Source organism: Clavelina lepadiformis, chromosome 9, assembly GCF_947623445.1.
Source record: "Clavelina lepadiformis chromosome 9, kaClaLepa1.1, whole genome shotgun sequence".
Taxonomy (NCBI): Eukaryota; Metazoa; Chordata; class Ascidiacea; order Aplousobranchia; family Clavelinidae; genus Clavelina; species Clavelina lepadiformis.
Window position 1 is genome coordinate 1180238 of NC_135248.1, and position 16748 is coordinate 1196985.

The window sequence follows — 16748 nt, forward strand, 5'->3', positions numbered from 1 at the left end:
TGAATGAGTATAAGAATGCAATGCTGCAATATTAAAATAATTTCCGAAAAGGATGTTTAAATAATTGGCAGACAGTAAAGTTTTCACAGATGGAGAAACCTGTTAGTGCACGTATGAATACACATGGCTGGCTATTACGCTCACAATCAAACCGGTTATGCCTATAAAAAACATACAGGGCTACTACGACATGCATGGTTCAAATATGATGACATGACGCGGTGTCGTGTCTACTCATGAGAGCAGAACTTGGTACAAAATAATTTTTCACAGAAATCCGGTTCCTGGATCGGAAAGACAGAAGAAAATTGGATTGTAATCTTGAAACTCAGTTCTTATAGATTCGTTATTCTAAAATGTGCATTCCTGGCTGTGACTTAGCCTCTATGTAGAGATTTTCCTGAAACTTAACGCTCGGCCGAGTGATTATTTATATTTACTTCACACTCCCTAAATACAAAACAACAGAAACAGGCTTTAGTTTTTCTGAAGAATACGACCCAGGTAGTGCAAATAACCAATATAAGAAACGAGAAAGAAGAAAACTTCACACACAACCTTCCGTTAAAACTGTAGCAATATAATTGACAACCTGACAGGAAAAGATGGCAAACAGCTCTCCGGGATTGGCAAATGGCAGTCATTAAAAAAGCAAAAAACCGTTCCCAATAACAATTATTCGGTTAGTTTAAGCGGTTTACAAATTTAAGTGACATCGAACAACAACATCCTCGATAATGTCTCATCCTCAGGACGATTGCTGATTGTACCAACTTATTGCGTCATTAACATCACCATTGTTTCATCAGACTGGTATCAGCTTTGGAACTTATCCTTTGTTTAAAGAGCGACACTTTGTGCTCGATTAATTTTTCTTGTTATCGCCAGCAGAGGGCACTGAAGAGCTGTCAGTGGCGGTCTGGTTTACTGCGACGATCGGTTGGCCACCTACATCACAATATAACAAACAATTAAGTAATTATTACGTTTCAATTATGACCCTGCTTTAACGACAATGCAAAAATGTAGATTTACTGTTGGTTGCCATTTTCCAAGCTTCGTTGTAGATGGTTGTAAACGGCTGCGTAAGGTTCGGGTTCGGCGCGCCTTGGACGACACTAGGCGTCGTTGTAACCCCGGTGACCGTTGTCGGTGGCAACACAAGGGAGGGCAGGGCGGTCATCTGTTGCCCGGGTAGAAGAGTGGCCCCTGTCACAACATAGACGTCATAATTCCACCTCAGACTACTAAGAAGCCATAGGCCATTCTGTGCAACAAACCCGGCTTCATGAAACAGACAATTTAAAGCACGGACAACATGTTTCAATTGTTGACCTGTTGTGGCAACAGAATAAGCGACACTCTGCTGTTGAGGTTGAGGACGAAGTTGACTCAACAGGGAACTGACCGGTTGCAATTCAGTCAACGTGCCGGCGTTAAGTTGAAGCTGCGTTGTAGGTCTGCATTGCAATGACAAGTAATAACCCGAGTCTGTGACCAAAATACAGGAACAACAGTTGCTATCACTCTATTACTAACCTTGCATTTGCCGAGGTTGTGGAGTTGCTGTTCGCGGCTATCATTTGTGCAACAGCGAGTTGCTGTTGTAGATTCTGGTTGTTGGAGTTGTTGTTGTTATTGTTGTTGTTTGCTAAGTTTTGTTGCTGGTTTTGAAGTTGAGCTGCGGCTGACAGGATCTGGAAAGTTGTTGATAAATCATTAGGTCTAAGAACTGACGATGAATTAATTGGTTTGTTATCATTTTACCAATCACTGTTCATTTAAGGTTGTCCCGTCCCAGACAGATATTCGTACAGTTCTTTCTAATATTTTTGTCACAATTTAAAAAAATTCACAACGTTTTAGGGTAAGTTGGTCGAACTCACACAATTAGTTTTACTTTACATTTCAAGTCTCCCTTGGCATCCAGATCAATCAAGTCACAAATGTCAATCAGCATATGACAGGTGTCAATCAAACTCACCTGCACAATCCCTTGTTGTTGGTTTTGTTGTTGTTGCAGGTTGCTCGAAAGTTGTTGAAGTTGGGCCGTCGTCAAAACTTGTCCGTTTGACGTCAGTATTTGTTGTTGGTTGCTGTTGTTTGTGTTTGTGTTTGCATCTGTTGATACGAACGTCGAAACAAAACTCAAAAGAAATGAAAAGACTTGTTTTAAGACATATTGCGAATAACCACCGATGAAATGAAAGATCTTGCCCGATTTTCCTTAAGTGAAAACTTACGATAACTTAAATTAATGTGATATTGGTATTGATACCAACTCAAGCATTAGATAGCTATGTAGTTTTAAGAATCCTTTTGCCTTTGAGTTAACACGTTTATGAGGTAATATTTTTTCTAGTCCACCAGAATCTCAATCTATGACATCACTAACAAAAAGAATAACACTAACCAATGACTTGGGCTGGTTGAAGAGCTCCTAATGCCGCGGCAGCAGATAGGAGTTGAGCAGCTCCAGGCTGGGCTTGTGGCTGCTGCGAAGCCACCAAGAGCTGTCCGATGTTGTGCGTGTTTGCACTAGAGGTCGCGGCATTCTCTTCAGATGGCTCTTGCTTCACGAAGATGCCTTAAAATATTAAGATTTTACTTTGGCGATCGCTGAGAAATTTTCAGAAACCATGATTTTTAAAACCAGTTCGGGTAATTTTCTGCTGAAGTTACATAAGTACAAGTTTTCAGAGATTGTTTGAGAAGTTTAAGAGACCGTTTTGATCCTCACAAACAGCTTAAAATACACTGCCTGAGAATGTATTCCATGCATTAAGATTGTTCTCCTGTTGTCCATAGTTTGTCTGATAAATTTATTTCAAAATTTTAAACATCTTTATTTACTGTTATGAAGCATCTTCAGTAATTGCTGCTGTTCATTTGTTATACTTGCATCTGCTGAGTTCGTGGCTTGTTCACTCGCAACTTTCTGAAAGAAAAAACACGACAATTTGCCATAAAAATTCCAAGCAGACAACAATGCAGCAAGGACAAGCACGTACATTGCACAACTGTGTGTATGAAATATGTCAGCTGAAGTTTTATGATCACCAAAATCACCGGGAAATCGAAATTACATTATAATTAAATTATATTGAATTGAAAAAGCTGAAAGTAAAGGTAGGTATAAACAACAACAACATTTTAAGTTAATCTATGTTCAAGCTGTTGTAATTATCATCTAATATTAATATGACATTAAATTGCGACAAACTCGTTCAGAATAGATTTATAATATCAGTATCATGCCGTCATGCAATTACATTCGCCATCAAGTGTTAACCTGTGCTGTTTCGGTATTTTTTTCGTCGGATTTTTCACCACTTTCTGTATCATCAACCACGGTGGTTTCTATGACAACCTCGTTGATCGCGTCAGACTTCTGTGAGTAGGTTAAAGGTCAGCAAAGGATCATGCAAGTGCTTTTTAATGAAAACTAGTAAGTAATAGTTACAAGGATTTGTTAATCAGGAAAGTTTAGAGACATTCCAAGAAAAATGGCAGCTGAGTAAATGCCGCGGTGAAATTGACACAAAACTATTCAAATCACAAAAAACATTCCAAGCAACAGAATCTCGAACAAAACAAAGCATTTGTTCACAAAAAATGGAGTTAAGGTTAATAATAACTTGTCTGCAAATTGAAATATTAATTCCAAATGGACAATGAAATAGTAAAAAAACATTGTTAAAATCACTGATGGTTTACCCCAGTCGGCTGCTCTGTTCCCGGTGCAGTGTTCGGAGCCGGCTGGAGAATGACGCCTTGGGCTGCAAGTTGCTGCACTTGTTGCTGAGTCAGCGTGACAAGACCAGGTTGCGCAGCTGCCGCAACAATATTTCAACGGAAAAAGTTAAAACGGAAACACAACAACGTTCTAAACTTCAGCTGTTACAGTCGAATCATAAAAATGCTGATTTGACGTCATTAATCAACTTACTCGCTCCAACTTGTATTAGGCCTTGTTTGTTTGTTTTATTGTCACCACATGCACTTATGGTAACAGCGGATCTTGACTGCAATGTTTGCTGCAGGTTTGCCGAGTCAGAAAGTTGACTCAGAGTAAAAAGATTGTTGGCAGGTTGCTAAAAACAATATTTATCTGTGAGTGAAATATGCCAGTATACTAAATATAAGAATATGACCAAACAATGTCCTAAACATAAACAACCCATGGTCTATACAGGTCTAAAGTTTAGATCATTTCAAATAAATGTAACATATAAGACCCACTCAGACATGTCAATACCGAAATGTAAATGATAAAACAACAAACTATAATTTTTTTGCAATAACTTCAATTGTTTTAATTATAAACAAGTTTAATAACTTGTGGAACTGGCAAGCTTACAATTTTTACGCGGTTCAGGTCGTTTAAAGATGATTAGAAAACCATAAGTGCAACCAGTTTTACGTCACCAGTACCTGCTGTGTCTGAACCTGGTTGACCCCATGAGCAGACGTCGGAGTGATCTGACTTGGCGTACCAGACACCACTTGTCCAGAAGATGTCACTAGCAAGCTACCGGGTTGAACACCAGACTGGGTAAGGACTTGCCCCTAACAAAAAGTTCACATCGATTAATTATAACTGAGGTAGCACAGATCGATGGCATTTGACTTACGTCAAAATAGAAAACCGATTGCAGACAAAAATCATAATTTACTTGGCTGGTTGTGAGTATTAGTCCAGGCTGGGTCAGTATCTGTCCTTGCGAATTGACAACCACAGGCTGGTTTGGAGCAGTAGGTGGCGCTACAGAGCCTTTTGGTTGATTCAGTGTTCCGACAGAAACAATCCGAGGCTAAAAGACAATTTAGCTGCTTAGTTCAGTAATTTGAAAGGTGCAAGATGCTGCAATATTAGCAATGAACTAACTTATAATTTTAAAATGCAAGCAATTGCTGTGATAACTTGATGCATTTAAAATGTCGTGAACAATGTAACTCAGAACGATTACATAATGAACAACAGGAGAAGCGCATGACAAAAAGTTTATGGAAAAAAGGGCATAAATCTTCACATCATGTTTAGAGACTAAACCAGAATCGCATCAGACCTGATTAGACTTGTCTGTGGGGGCATTCACCCCGACTATATCTCCCCCCACACTCTTTAGAAGCTCGTACTGCTGCCCGAGAGGTAAGCTTGCCAACACTGCAGGGAGGGAAGTTATGGGGGTGGCCTGGCTTTTCGGAGTGTCAGTGGCATTGATGGCGGGTGACGGGGTTGTGACTGTCCCTTCCACAGCAGTTGCAGCTTGCGTGAACGCTGAAGCATCAATAAACAAAACATTTCACTAAAAAATATATTCATAATAAATTCTTAGAGAGGCTTACAGCACTCTTACCGGCGGGGTTGCTTGCCAGTATAGCGGCTTGGCTTGGTGTGATTCCAAGTAAGTTGCACAAACTGTAAATCCTGTTTTGATCGTCATTGCTGGCAGTGGTATGACCTTCAGATTTTGCAATTTGGTTTCCTATAATTCAAAACAAAGTGTAGCAGGTGGTTAACGATGCAAGCCCACTACAAGACTGATCAAATTAGTGTTAGTCACTCAGTTTCTGATTAGCAAACAGCTCGTTAAGTATTTTCACCTAAATGGCCAACAGCAAGCTGATACATACCAGCACTGTCCAGAGACACATATTGTTGGACCACTGGAGCATTTTCACCTCCGCTTATAATTTGCTGAAGGTTTGAAACGTCCACAGCAGACATCGTGTTCCCATTCACGTGTTGCACTCCACCACTTGAGGAGCCAGGTGTGGTTGCGGAGCGCTTTCTTTCATCTGCTGACACACACATGACATGAACATGGATGATGATGGTAAACCATTGGATGATTAAATACGTTGTAATAAATGTTTGCTGGCGTTGAGCTTACTTTTAAAATGTGGAATCATTGACGGCAAACTGGCCTGTTCAGAAAGACGTTGGTTGTCTTTCATGAACTCATGTGTCTTGCTGCGTACGATTCTGCAAGATTTATGAATCAATATGTACAACTTTACACCATATTAATATGCATTAAAAATTAATAAACATAGGCCTACATTAAAAATTAACCACACCACCGTACACTCAAGTAATCGCTATACGTATCGCTATAAACTGCTAGAATATATCTAATAATCTATCCACTAGGGATGTGCCGCGAGGAAGATTATTCGGGTTCGTGCGAACCCGAATATCATGAAGGTCGACACGAACGAATCCCGAATCTATTCGTATTAGAACCAAACAATATAATTTCATCCAAAATTTGTCAAGTCTTGCTTGTAAAATGATGTAATCGATAAACAAATCGCTTTCTTTCGAAAAATAGTGTTTAAAAACGATTGAAAAAGCAAATCGTTAGGAAAATGACATTCATTATAAGTACTGCTGACTCTAGTTTAGCTTTGTCGGGAAACTAGATTATCATTTTTAACAAAAGTCAGTAAAATTTATAAGTAATATTGTATTCGGGTTCGCCATTGTTGGTATTCGTGTTCACCCGAATCTTCCCTAAAGGTGATATTCGGCGAATCTATTCGGGTTTGGGTTCGTATCGGCCCATCCCTACTATCCACCATTTATTTCTAGTCTTTTATAGTTAGTCCAAGAAAACACGATCACAAGAACAGCTGATGCAGATAAAACACAGAGATGAGAAGAGACCTGTTAATTGATGAAACACTTGGGACAGACTCCTGTGAGCATACACCGTCAGCAAGCAGCCTGTCTCTGATTTCCCAAGCAAACATGGTGGGGTTTTCACGCTTGTAACTTGTTATTTTCATTACAACACCTGCAGTTGCTACTTTTGGCTTGCTACCTCCAATCACACCTGGCCGTATGCTTCCAGTTTCATAATATCTAAGATGAGAATAATACGTTTATTAAAATCTACTTTTTTCAAAAGGTATACTTATACCATGTGTGCGTTAAATGAAGGTACAGTAACCTATTCTATTATTGTTTTTTGTGCATGCAATCTACATTCTTCTGACAAACCTAGCAAGGATCTTGCTGACACAACCATGTGACACTCGCAGTTGTCTTGAGATGTCACATGGCCTGACTCCTTGATGCGACAGATCAACGATGCGCTGTCTTATTGGCTCAGGGAGTGGCCGACCGTTTACGTACATCCCACCCAGTTGATTGACTCCACTTCCATGACCTGCAAGAAAATGGATTATTATCATTAAAAGCAATGTCACAATCGCATTTTTATGTCACTTCAGATGAAAATAACATCACAATAATCAACTAAATCATGTGATATTAGACACAGGTATATGTATACAAGAGGCAAGGTTGTAATTATGACGCCGCGTCGAGAAGCTGTTCGAAGCTTGTTGCAAGTTGGTGTAAAAATCGGTTCCTTTGTTTTGGTTTAAGCATTTACGACACTGACATTTTACAACTCTTTTTCACTTGTAAGTAAAACATAAGCCATGAAACTTAATCTTATATAAATCTACTTTTCGAACCTTCACCGTCGCTTACAGACACTTCACTCTTGGGTTCGGCTGCTTTGGGGTTTTTGCTTAACTTTCTCGCTTTGCCAGCGCTGGTCCGCTTCGGCTTAGCAGCAGGCGACTGGGTGCTGGAGATCAGTTCACTGCCATCACTCGCATGAGCCGCGATGAGTGTTCCTTGGCTTGTAACGAGGTACGAGAAAACTGTTTGATTTGATTTTGTTATCTCTTCACCAGCCTGATTAACATTTTGCGGAGGTAGGCCGATTGCCATTAACTCTTGCGTTTTCTGAACTTCAGAAGCCGGCACTAGTTGTATGGTTCCAGCTGCTTGACCAGGAACAACTTGTACCGTGGCCGCAGCCGCATTTTGGGCAGCGGCAACAGCAGCAGCCGTGTGTAGTAGGTTACTCATCATTGACGGATTAACTCCTTGTGGCGCTGCAACTGTAGCTGTGTTAGTTTGTTGTTGTTCAGGAAGTGCTTCCACTTTTTGTTGAAAGTTGTCAGTTTGAGCATAAAATTCTTGGCCCTGTTTTTCTCCCGGTGGGTCTACGTCTTGTTCCACAACAATCTGGACTTGATTGGTTGGATTTTCACTGGCAATATTCGCCAAGTCACCCAGAATTTCACCAGCTGCTTGTTGCGTGATATTTGCTTGCGCAATAACCTCGGGAGTGATATCCGCTTGTGTGATAATGTTCTGGGAAACATGTTTAGCATCAGTGACATCGGCAGCAGTGCTCGCCTGAGCCACCACCACTTCTGTGTAGTTATTTGCAGCTGCTGCCACGTTGGCTAGTTCCAGCATCTCTCTTTCAGCATCCTGGACGCCATCGAGGTCTTTGTTGTCATCTTTTACCCCGACAATATACTCCTCCACCGCTGCAGGGGTACCAACATCCGAGCCGTCAACTTTTACCACTTTCGCAGGTACAGAGAGTTCATCTGCATCTGCGCCCCGCTTTAAACTTTCCATACTATCGATTTCAACCACCACAGAGCTAGTCACATCTTTGGTAGCTGCTGCACTCTCACTGGTGTTTTCTTGCGCAATGGTTGCAGCAGTTTGGTCGTCAGCAATTGAAGACATTGCTTTAGTTTCAGTGGATTTCTTATCACTGTTGCCAGCTGCTTTAAAAACTTTAGCAGGAGGAATTTTTACTTTACATTCACTGACAGAATTCTCTTTGCTTAATGAATTTTTCTGCCACTTCAGTGTCATTACAATCTTTTGCTCATCTTCAGAGAGTTGCCAGTGAGTGAACTTAACACCACTTCTGCTAGTTATGGTTCCAAGAGCCGCGATACCGTCTTGAGAAATTGAAGACTGACTGATAAAAACTGAGGGTGGACGGATCAATGACGAAATTGGTAATGAAAATAAAGGGTAACTTCCCAGAGCAAAAGATGAATTAATTTTATAATGAGAGCTAGGAAATTCACTGACATTCAGGCAATTTGTTTCCAAGTGAGCAGTACGGTGAAGGCAATTAAACATTCCGCATTGTACAACAAGCAAAAATCATGTTTTCTGCCTAAAAGTACAACCGCTAGAGTGTTGATACTGATACAACGCCAAAACAAACAGGTTAATGGTGATTTTGTTACTAAATTGTACTTAAATAAAAACAGCTTAGTTAGGCTACGTCTTACTTGGCACTGACACATAGGTTGAACTGTCTAATGCATAGCAGTTTGAGCCTGCAACAGATCACGTTTCATTTTTGCTACCTGTATACTCTTGGGCTTAGGCTCACTGAAAACTCTCTTAACTTTAAGGCTTAGTTTAAGAATTTCGCAAAAGGTAGTTTACCGCTATTTACTTTATTCGTTCCTAAAACTGTTCCCAGCAGCATGACAAAATGTCAACATGATTGTATGCTTCTTTGTGCACTCAACCGGTTAACAAATTAATCAACCGAATATTTATTTTCACGCAATGTTGAACACAGCTGAAAATCTCTAGAGACGGGGTCCAGAACACAAACCAATCGAATTACGGTGATTAACGAAAATTTCTCACTTTGATTCGTGAAATACAAGCCGACTATCTAAATCTCCTCTAAAACAACCGCTGTCCTTCAGTATACCAAGTTGGAGCAAAAACGCGGAACGCGTGCAAGGGCTAGCCTATTTTTTCGTCACGCCCTTTGCCTCTTTGACACGTGACTGCGCTGAGACTAAATACATCGCGCGAAACATTTTTCGGATAAATCTAAGACATTTTCTTTGTAAGTTTTTACCTGTATGTTGTTTGCATTTTCGTGTTTTGCAATAAAAAACAGTCTCAGACTTACACAACACGAAACTTTATGTTTTAAAGTCAAATAGACCAGACTTAACAAACAAAACCTATCAACGTAAACCATTGATATTCCAAACGTAACAAATAATAGAAAAACGAAAACACCTTGCATTATTGAAATTTGTAATATTCTCGTAAAATCGTTACGCTACGCACGCCCAAGTTTAAATTCATATTTCTCAAAGCTCAAATATCCTCGAAAATGTTAAAATGCCTTATCGCTGAAATAGACCCTAATAGACCAGAGTGCTTCCACACAACGCGTTCCACTTGGCCAATAACGCTAAACGCAGTGGAGCGGAATATTCATTTCACCGTAGATTTATCACGCCTGCACACACAATGCACGTCAACCATAGCGAAGCACACACACCGTGCGCAACCAAGCGCGATGTGCGCTCGCATGCGAGACGACCATACCCGGAAACCAACCAAGCGGAAAATGAGAAAAACGGGATATTAAAGGAAACAATTAAGAGAGGAGCGCGTCTGGTGTGAGAGACGGACAAAAGACGCGGCTAATAGCGCTTGGGGCACCGAGCTGGTTAAAATGGTTGAAAGGTTGGTAGAGCTTAGATTTTTGTGAACGCTTCACTGCTTGTTCGATCTTTCATTACAATGGAGGGTCAAGAAAATACCGACTTGGATTCTTTAAACAACAACCACTGCCATTTAAGGTATAAAAGCAAATGGCGTTTGCCACAAAACTAATACAAATGCGCAATAAAGGCGCGTCGGTCTGGAAAAAGAAATTTAAAATCGGGAACAACCTTCGTGTGTTTGTAGAGTTTTAGACTAAACTATTTATTTATGGCTTACACAATCTACATATAAAGGGGATGCGTATTTAGATATTATTAACAGAATAATTTTCTATTCGAGGAATCAAGGGTGGTATTTGTAGCTTTGTTCGACAATAATGTCATTTTGGGCTTAATATGGTCGCTCTTATGGCGATGACAACAAATTATGGTGATTTCTAATATAGGTTTTGCATTGTTCTGAGCATAATAATCGTTTGCTTTTTGTCCTGTAGTTTTTTATTTGAACTAACTGTTATGCAATATTAGAAAATTAGGCAATTTTGCAAGAATTTTTAGAATGCTATTTTTGTAGCTTGCAATTTTAACTGCTTGGAATATAATTCTGTTTTTTTAATTTTTTCTTTGACAAAGCTATTTCTTAGATGCCTAAAAAATGTTTTTTTGTGCAAGTATTTGGGTTGGCAAAATTAATTCTCGTTGTCGAAGCATGACCGTCTCGCTTCATTGGCCGTGGTTTGCAATGAAGCGCATGAATTGCTCGCATTTCAAATATCTTTGTTGAAGCGACGTTAAAATACAATCTTTTTTTAAAATGCAGGTCACATTTTAGTTATTTAGCAATATAATGTTAATTAGTTAACTTAACTTGAATTGTTTCTCTGTTTGTTTAAATAAACTTGAATGGTCCAAAACTGTCTTTCCTGAAACCATAAGTTTTGAATTGTAATTTTTTCCTTTAAAGTATGTTTCATAGTTCATGTTCAAAAACTGCTCACACTTAATTTAAAAACATTTGATTTAATTAATTTTATTTATTTTATTGTTGGTCTAATTGGGATCTTAATTATAACCAGGATTCCAGGAACTTGAAGTGTTGACGTTCGCCAGCTTGCAGTCCATGCTCCAAATCAATGTTGCGCCACTTGACGGCAAAATAAAAGTTACTGTCAGTAGTGTTTTCAACGCATGGTGGCGGGCAAGATTAAATGCAAGCTTTTTCACAAACTTGGCGAAATGATGGAGCAACTCAGAAATGAGAAGACAGAACATGGAAATAAAAACGAGTGTTATATATTAAGCTCAGTGCATACAATAAGCCACTGGCTCCCATGTAAAAATAAGACTTTTTTTCGGACGCAGGAAGTTACTCGGGATTTATATTTAATATCGTTAAATAGATGATTGTGCCTACGCCGTGATAAGCCTAATGACGTCTTTAAAAAGATTTAGCCAATTGCGTTCGATCACAAGACAACATCTTTTTCAAACAGTTTCCCAAAAAAACCTTTGACAATTATCGCAGATTTAATGCACTTTTAATGTTCATTAATTGTTCGCGGGTATATTCTTGATTGCGCCGTGACTATAACTACGGTTAACATCGTAATTTCCGCTCCACACAATGAATGACGAAAACAAACGACACGATTAAAGGTGAAGACCTTAGAGAGAGAAGAATGAGAGGAGGAACCAAATTAAAAACCGAAAATTTAAACTCGGCATTACAAAAAATTCTTTCAACCAAAATTAGCCGGTCACGGTTGTCGAAACCGCAGTAATTGCGCCTCATAGAGACTTCAAGATTTCTTTCTCGACTTTTGGCGATCGCTCGTGACCGTTTCTATGGAAACCGAGTGCCAACGCGATCCGGGTGATTGATCGCGGTAATTAATGACGTCAACCATCATGACGTGTGGGAAAAATTGCTCTGACATACCGATTTGTTGAGGTCTTGTAGGTGGGCCTTGTGAAGCTTAATTTGCCAAAAATATGCCGTTGGGGTTCGACAGTAGCGGAGCTGTGGATTAAATACCTCGTCAAAGTAATCGGCGCTTTGTTTCGGATGACGACCTTGAACTGAAATGAAGAACCACTTCACACGGCACGCATATATACGCCCTGGCAGATAAGTCAGTAAATATTAGAATTTTTTGCCTGGTTGCAGGTATTTTAAATCCACACACGGACTTTGTCACGTCACAAAAACGGGGCATTGTTCGTTGGAGGGCATCGGAGCAGTTTGCGTGGAAGAGCACTTAGTGCATTGTGATTCCCATGGAAACATAAAACCCGGCCCTTGGCTTGGGTGCTCGTTTGTGCTTTCATGCGTAACCTTTACTAGTCACGCTATCCCCGTGACGTCATAATAAACATCGGTGGAATTTCTGGGATTTCAAATTGTGTGTCATCGATTTTTTTATTGAATCTTCGCAAAGTCGCGGCGTATATCACGTTACCTGTGGATTTATGTTTATGAGAAATATCGCATAAAGACATCGTCAGCGATTAGGGTGTAAGGTGGGTTTTAAGGGGCTGTGTGTGTTCCTTCTAAACAGCTCCTATGATTAACAACAAAAATATGCTGGAATGCGGACAACGTTGAAAACAAACGGATAAATGCAATCTTTCTGTCAAGCGGAGAGTGCAGTAGGTCACTCGGAACAAAGTACTTTTTACGCCGAGTCGCATGCATTAGTGCGTTATTTTAGCACCGAGATTGCGTCAGCAGGGTCTTTAAAAGCAAAAATATTTGCCGTGTCGACACAAATAATGTAAAAATCCTTTCATCAAGTCCAACGGTCCGTGAATTTTTGGTACAGGTTGCGGTCGTCTTCCACTGAACCGTACCCCGTAATTTTAGATCTGTTTACCCCGCTTTCCAGCCCACTGGTTCCCGCTCAGGCTCGTTTAAGCTCCCTTCTTTGATTTTGTGTCACGTTCAGCATTTGTTTTAAAAACTTTAAAAAGAGAAATTAAAGAATAAAATTTTTTGCAAATCTTGCACAAAAATTCCTTTTTTTGATAAAATCTCTTTAGATTTCTTTGAAGTCGAATTGAGTCATATTTTTGGATGAAATAACTGGCAATAAACTCCTGAAAGTAAAAAAGTCACAAAAAATGCTGTTTTTTATTGAAATTTGGAATTACACTGTTGTTAGACAAGCGGTAAACAGAAAGTTTACATTTTTTATTGAGACATTGCCGCCTTATCGCTTGGTAGGTTCAAACAACCGCAAATTTCAATGAGAAAGAGAAAATTTCGGTCAAGCCAAACGGATAAGATCCTTTGCCTCGCACCAGCAGCCTTCTATGACAAAACATTGGGCATTGTGACATGAAAATAACGATAGGACACGGAAGGCCGATCTAGCGTTTCCGTCATTGACGGGAAATTCGACTACATCAACAAAAAAGCAAGCTGTTCCATATTGGGACAAGTCTGGGTACCGCTAGGTTTTTGACAAATCGCTCACTGGAAACATTCACGTTCGTAAGGTCGGTACTTGCCTGCTGAGGCCGCTTATTTTAGGCCAAGTTGTCCTGGAAATTTTTCAGGCGAAACCATTTTTACATTATTTCTTGCTTTCAGCATATAATACTGAGGTTTTGACTTTCAACTTCACAGCTAGAGTATAAGCTTTTGCCAACGAGGTCATACGTCATGACAATCAAGGTGTCGGTTGGCAGCCAAGTGACCCTTTGAACTTTTAATTTGCTCTAAGTAAGAAGTTAAAACGTAGTTGGAACAAATGGGGCAATTTGAACCGTACGTAATTCACTGCTATGTTATTTTATGGACTCAGCTCATTACTTGCAAACTGGGTCCCGCTAAATTCAGCATTTCACTTGCTTTCAGGAGTAATTTTGTCTTCTGCACCTGGACATTGTGACGCAATAGCAACTTGTTGACAGGTAATAAAAGACAACGTTATATCAAAACCTTTGTGGAAGCGACAACTATTATTACGCAACAAAGGGAAGGAAAAGAATGGCTGACCTCACCCGTATACATTGACTTTAAATATTAAGTTTTTTTTGCAAATTACTGTAACAGTTTAAAGACCACCGTATACGTTGAAAGTGTAGGGCAGCTTTTACGGCCTAATTTATATATTAGTGCCATACAATGCCCCAAGAAGCTACGTTAAGCAAAAGTAGTTCAAAAATTATCATTTGGCAAACCATTAATAATGTGGTATAGTTGCTTACAACAAGCCCGCTTTCATGCGGTTGTGCAAAAATGCCTCAGGTTAAAACAACGAAATATGTTGATGTGAAAAAAGAGAAACATCTCCGTAGCTAAAACCCCCCTGACAAGTATTGCGTTATATTCAGGTCGAAAAGGTTTCGGTTTCGTTTTTATTTTTATAATTTTCACTAACTTGTACGGTACGGTCCAACTTTAGGCTTCATATCGTCCATCTCCTGCTTCATGGCTCCATTCATGCTGACACCGTCTGCTTGCTGCAAGTGGTCGGCGTTGGTTGGGAAAACTGGATTTTGCTACAAAATTATTTTAATAAAAATGAAGTTTTTTGCTTTTAAAATTAGGCCTTTATAAATCTGTATTATTTTGAACGATAAATTGTGAAAATGTTTTGCCGTGTCTTTTCTTATTAAATGAAAGCCTTGAGGGTTTTCATCTAGCACCGTGTTACCTGAATCGGTTGTGCTGTGATGTTAGTGATTTGTGCAGAAGTCACAGCGGTGCTGGGCTGTTGCATGGATGGATGAAACGGTACAGCCTGTAAGAAACCGCAATAGTCAATATATTTTGCATAAGGATAAGCAACAACAGCACTTTCTGCAGTTTTCTTTGTCTGACTCAACACGAACGGTATTTGCTAAACGCTGAGGCTTAGGTCAATAAGTTCAACTTAAAGCGACTTAAAAACGCATCGATTAAAAGCTCCTGCGTGGATGTACCTGGAACATGCCATTTTCCATTTGAACGTATAAAGCCTGCTGATTGGTGTTTCCCGTTGCCATGACAGCAGATGACGTCTGCAGCAATCCCTCATGTCCCACCATACCATTGTGATGAATCGATTGTGATGTCATTAAATCTCCAATGTATGGCATAGTGACGTCTGCGGTGCTATGAGTAACCGTGGTCAGTTGTGAGAGCGAATGACGTCGGTCCTCCGCCAGTGACGTGGTCACTTCGAGAATGCTTTGTGACGTCACAGCATGCAGTTCCTCGTACGTCATACTCGGTGCTGGCATGAAGTTGGGGTTTCTGCTGAGCATACGTCCTGTGACGTCATCGCGCATGACGTGGTCGTTGAAAGGGGGCAGGTAGTGGTTGGTAGAGTGGGCTGGAGGAGGAAGCAGGTCTTGGTAGTGGGAGTGAGTGAGGTGGACCAGAGCAGGAATGCTTTCCGAGGAGGATTCTGAGCTCTGTGACGACATAAACATCTCAGTCGAATTGTTCAAGGAAAACAAGCACACACACACACACACACACACACACACAAGAAGATAGAGTGAGTGAGTAAGTGAGTAAGAGAGAAAGAGGTATTGTTATTTAAAGCTGTTCGACTTTGAATCTTACAAAACTTAAAAACATTCTACATCTCATACACTGTCATCTTCATCTTACCACGCTCTTTTTACCGCTCCCGTGACCGTTCAATGGAGGAGACGTTTCCATGGACACCGGAGGACTCGCCATGGCAACGGGCGAGTGATCGTGCGCACCAAGCGGTGAGAGCGACGCTTCTGTGTGCGGAGAATCTCCTGGTGATGATGTCATCGCCCCTACAGGAAAGGTCGATGACATCATTTGAGATTTTGTTATGGCTGGCGATGATGACGCAATCATGACGTCATTAGCAGGATAAAAGCGTAAAAATTAACAAACCTAAAAAAATTACTTGAACAAGTCAAAAAAATTGTCAGTTGCAACTAATATAAATAGTGTGGTTTTAGGTCCAAAACGTCATGTTCGACGTCACAAAGGTCTTGCTTGTAATCACAATTTTAGGATAAACGCACAAGAAAGCGAAACAAATACGCTCGAGTCTTAACTGTTGAGTCATGTTCGACAACTTCTTACGTCACACTCAAGCAGAAAAATAAGCGCAAAATGAGATTCCTGATTTTAGTTTCTTCACGGGTCAACAGTTAACTCTTTTAACCTTTTAATTCTCCATTTGCTGACGTCATAGAGAAGTAAGATTATGTCGATTATTACGAAATAAACAAAGGTGACTCAGAGGCGCCGAAGACTTCAGCACGGTCCGGGATTTTGGCGTAAAATTAAAAAAAAACACGCTCCAATAGAAAACAAATTTATAACATCACAATTGAACCAGTTTGGAACTTTGTCAATTCCAAACGATCAAAAATGTTATTTTTTAAATGGCGACGAATCTGGCGACGTACTGTTTGGATAAGACGTCACAATCATTTTA

General features: G+C 40.0%; 1 protein-coding gene and 1 long non-coding RNA gene across 8 annotated transcripts; one reads left to right on the forward strand and one right to left on the reverse strand.

Moving 5' to 3' along the window:
- Nucleotides 1–413: 413 nt before the first annotated feature.
- On the reverse strand, nucleotides 414–16200 carry LOC143470468 (uncharacterized). 7 transcript variants are annotated; one of them, XM_076968629.1, is made up of 22 exons: nucleotides 15935–16200; nucleotides 15259–15732; nucleotides 14991–15077; nucleotides 14715–14835; nucleotides 7010–7178; nucleotides 6674–6871; nucleotides 5898–5989; nucleotides 5608–5805; nucleotides 5361–5489; nucleotides 5070–5281; nucleotides 4677–4814; nucleotides 4435–4569; nucleotides 3950–4094; nucleotides 3718–3833; nucleotides 3293–3391; nucleotides 2854–2938; nucleotides 2414–2587; nucleotides 1985–2121; nucleotides 1540–1697; nucleotides 1336–1460; nucleotides 1036–1209; nucleotides 414–948 (listed from the first exon to the last, which is right to left on the reverse strand). In XM_076968629.1, exons 1-22 carry the CDS (start codon nucleotides 16154–16156, stop codon nucleotides 866–868), a joined length of 3471 nt encoding a protein of 1156 aa, XP_076824744.1. In that variant the 5' UTR covers nucleotides 16157–16200; the 3' UTR covers nucleotides 414–865. The 7 variants fall into 7 exon arrangements, with proteins under 7 accessions (XP_076824744.1, XP_076824738.1, XP_076824742.1 ...); XM_076968623.1 differs by lacking the exons at nucleotides 14715–14835; nucleotides 14991–15077; nucleotides 15259–15732; nucleotides 15935–16200 and adding an exon at nucleotides 7492–9066; XM_076968627.1 differs by lacking the exons at nucleotides 14715–14835; nucleotides 14991–15077; nucleotides 15259–15732; nucleotides 15935–16200 and adding an exon at nucleotides 7492–9065 and having other exon boundaries at nucleotides 5638–5802.
- LOC143470469 (uncharacterized) lies at nucleotides 10342–11681 on the forward strand. The gene is made up of 3 exons (XR_013119369.1): nucleotides 10342–10464; nucleotides 11002–11149; nucleotides 11406–11681. It is a non-coding gene; the product is annotated as an uncharacterized LOC143470469 (long non-coding RNA).
- Nucleotides 16201–16748: the final 548 nt, after the last annotated feature.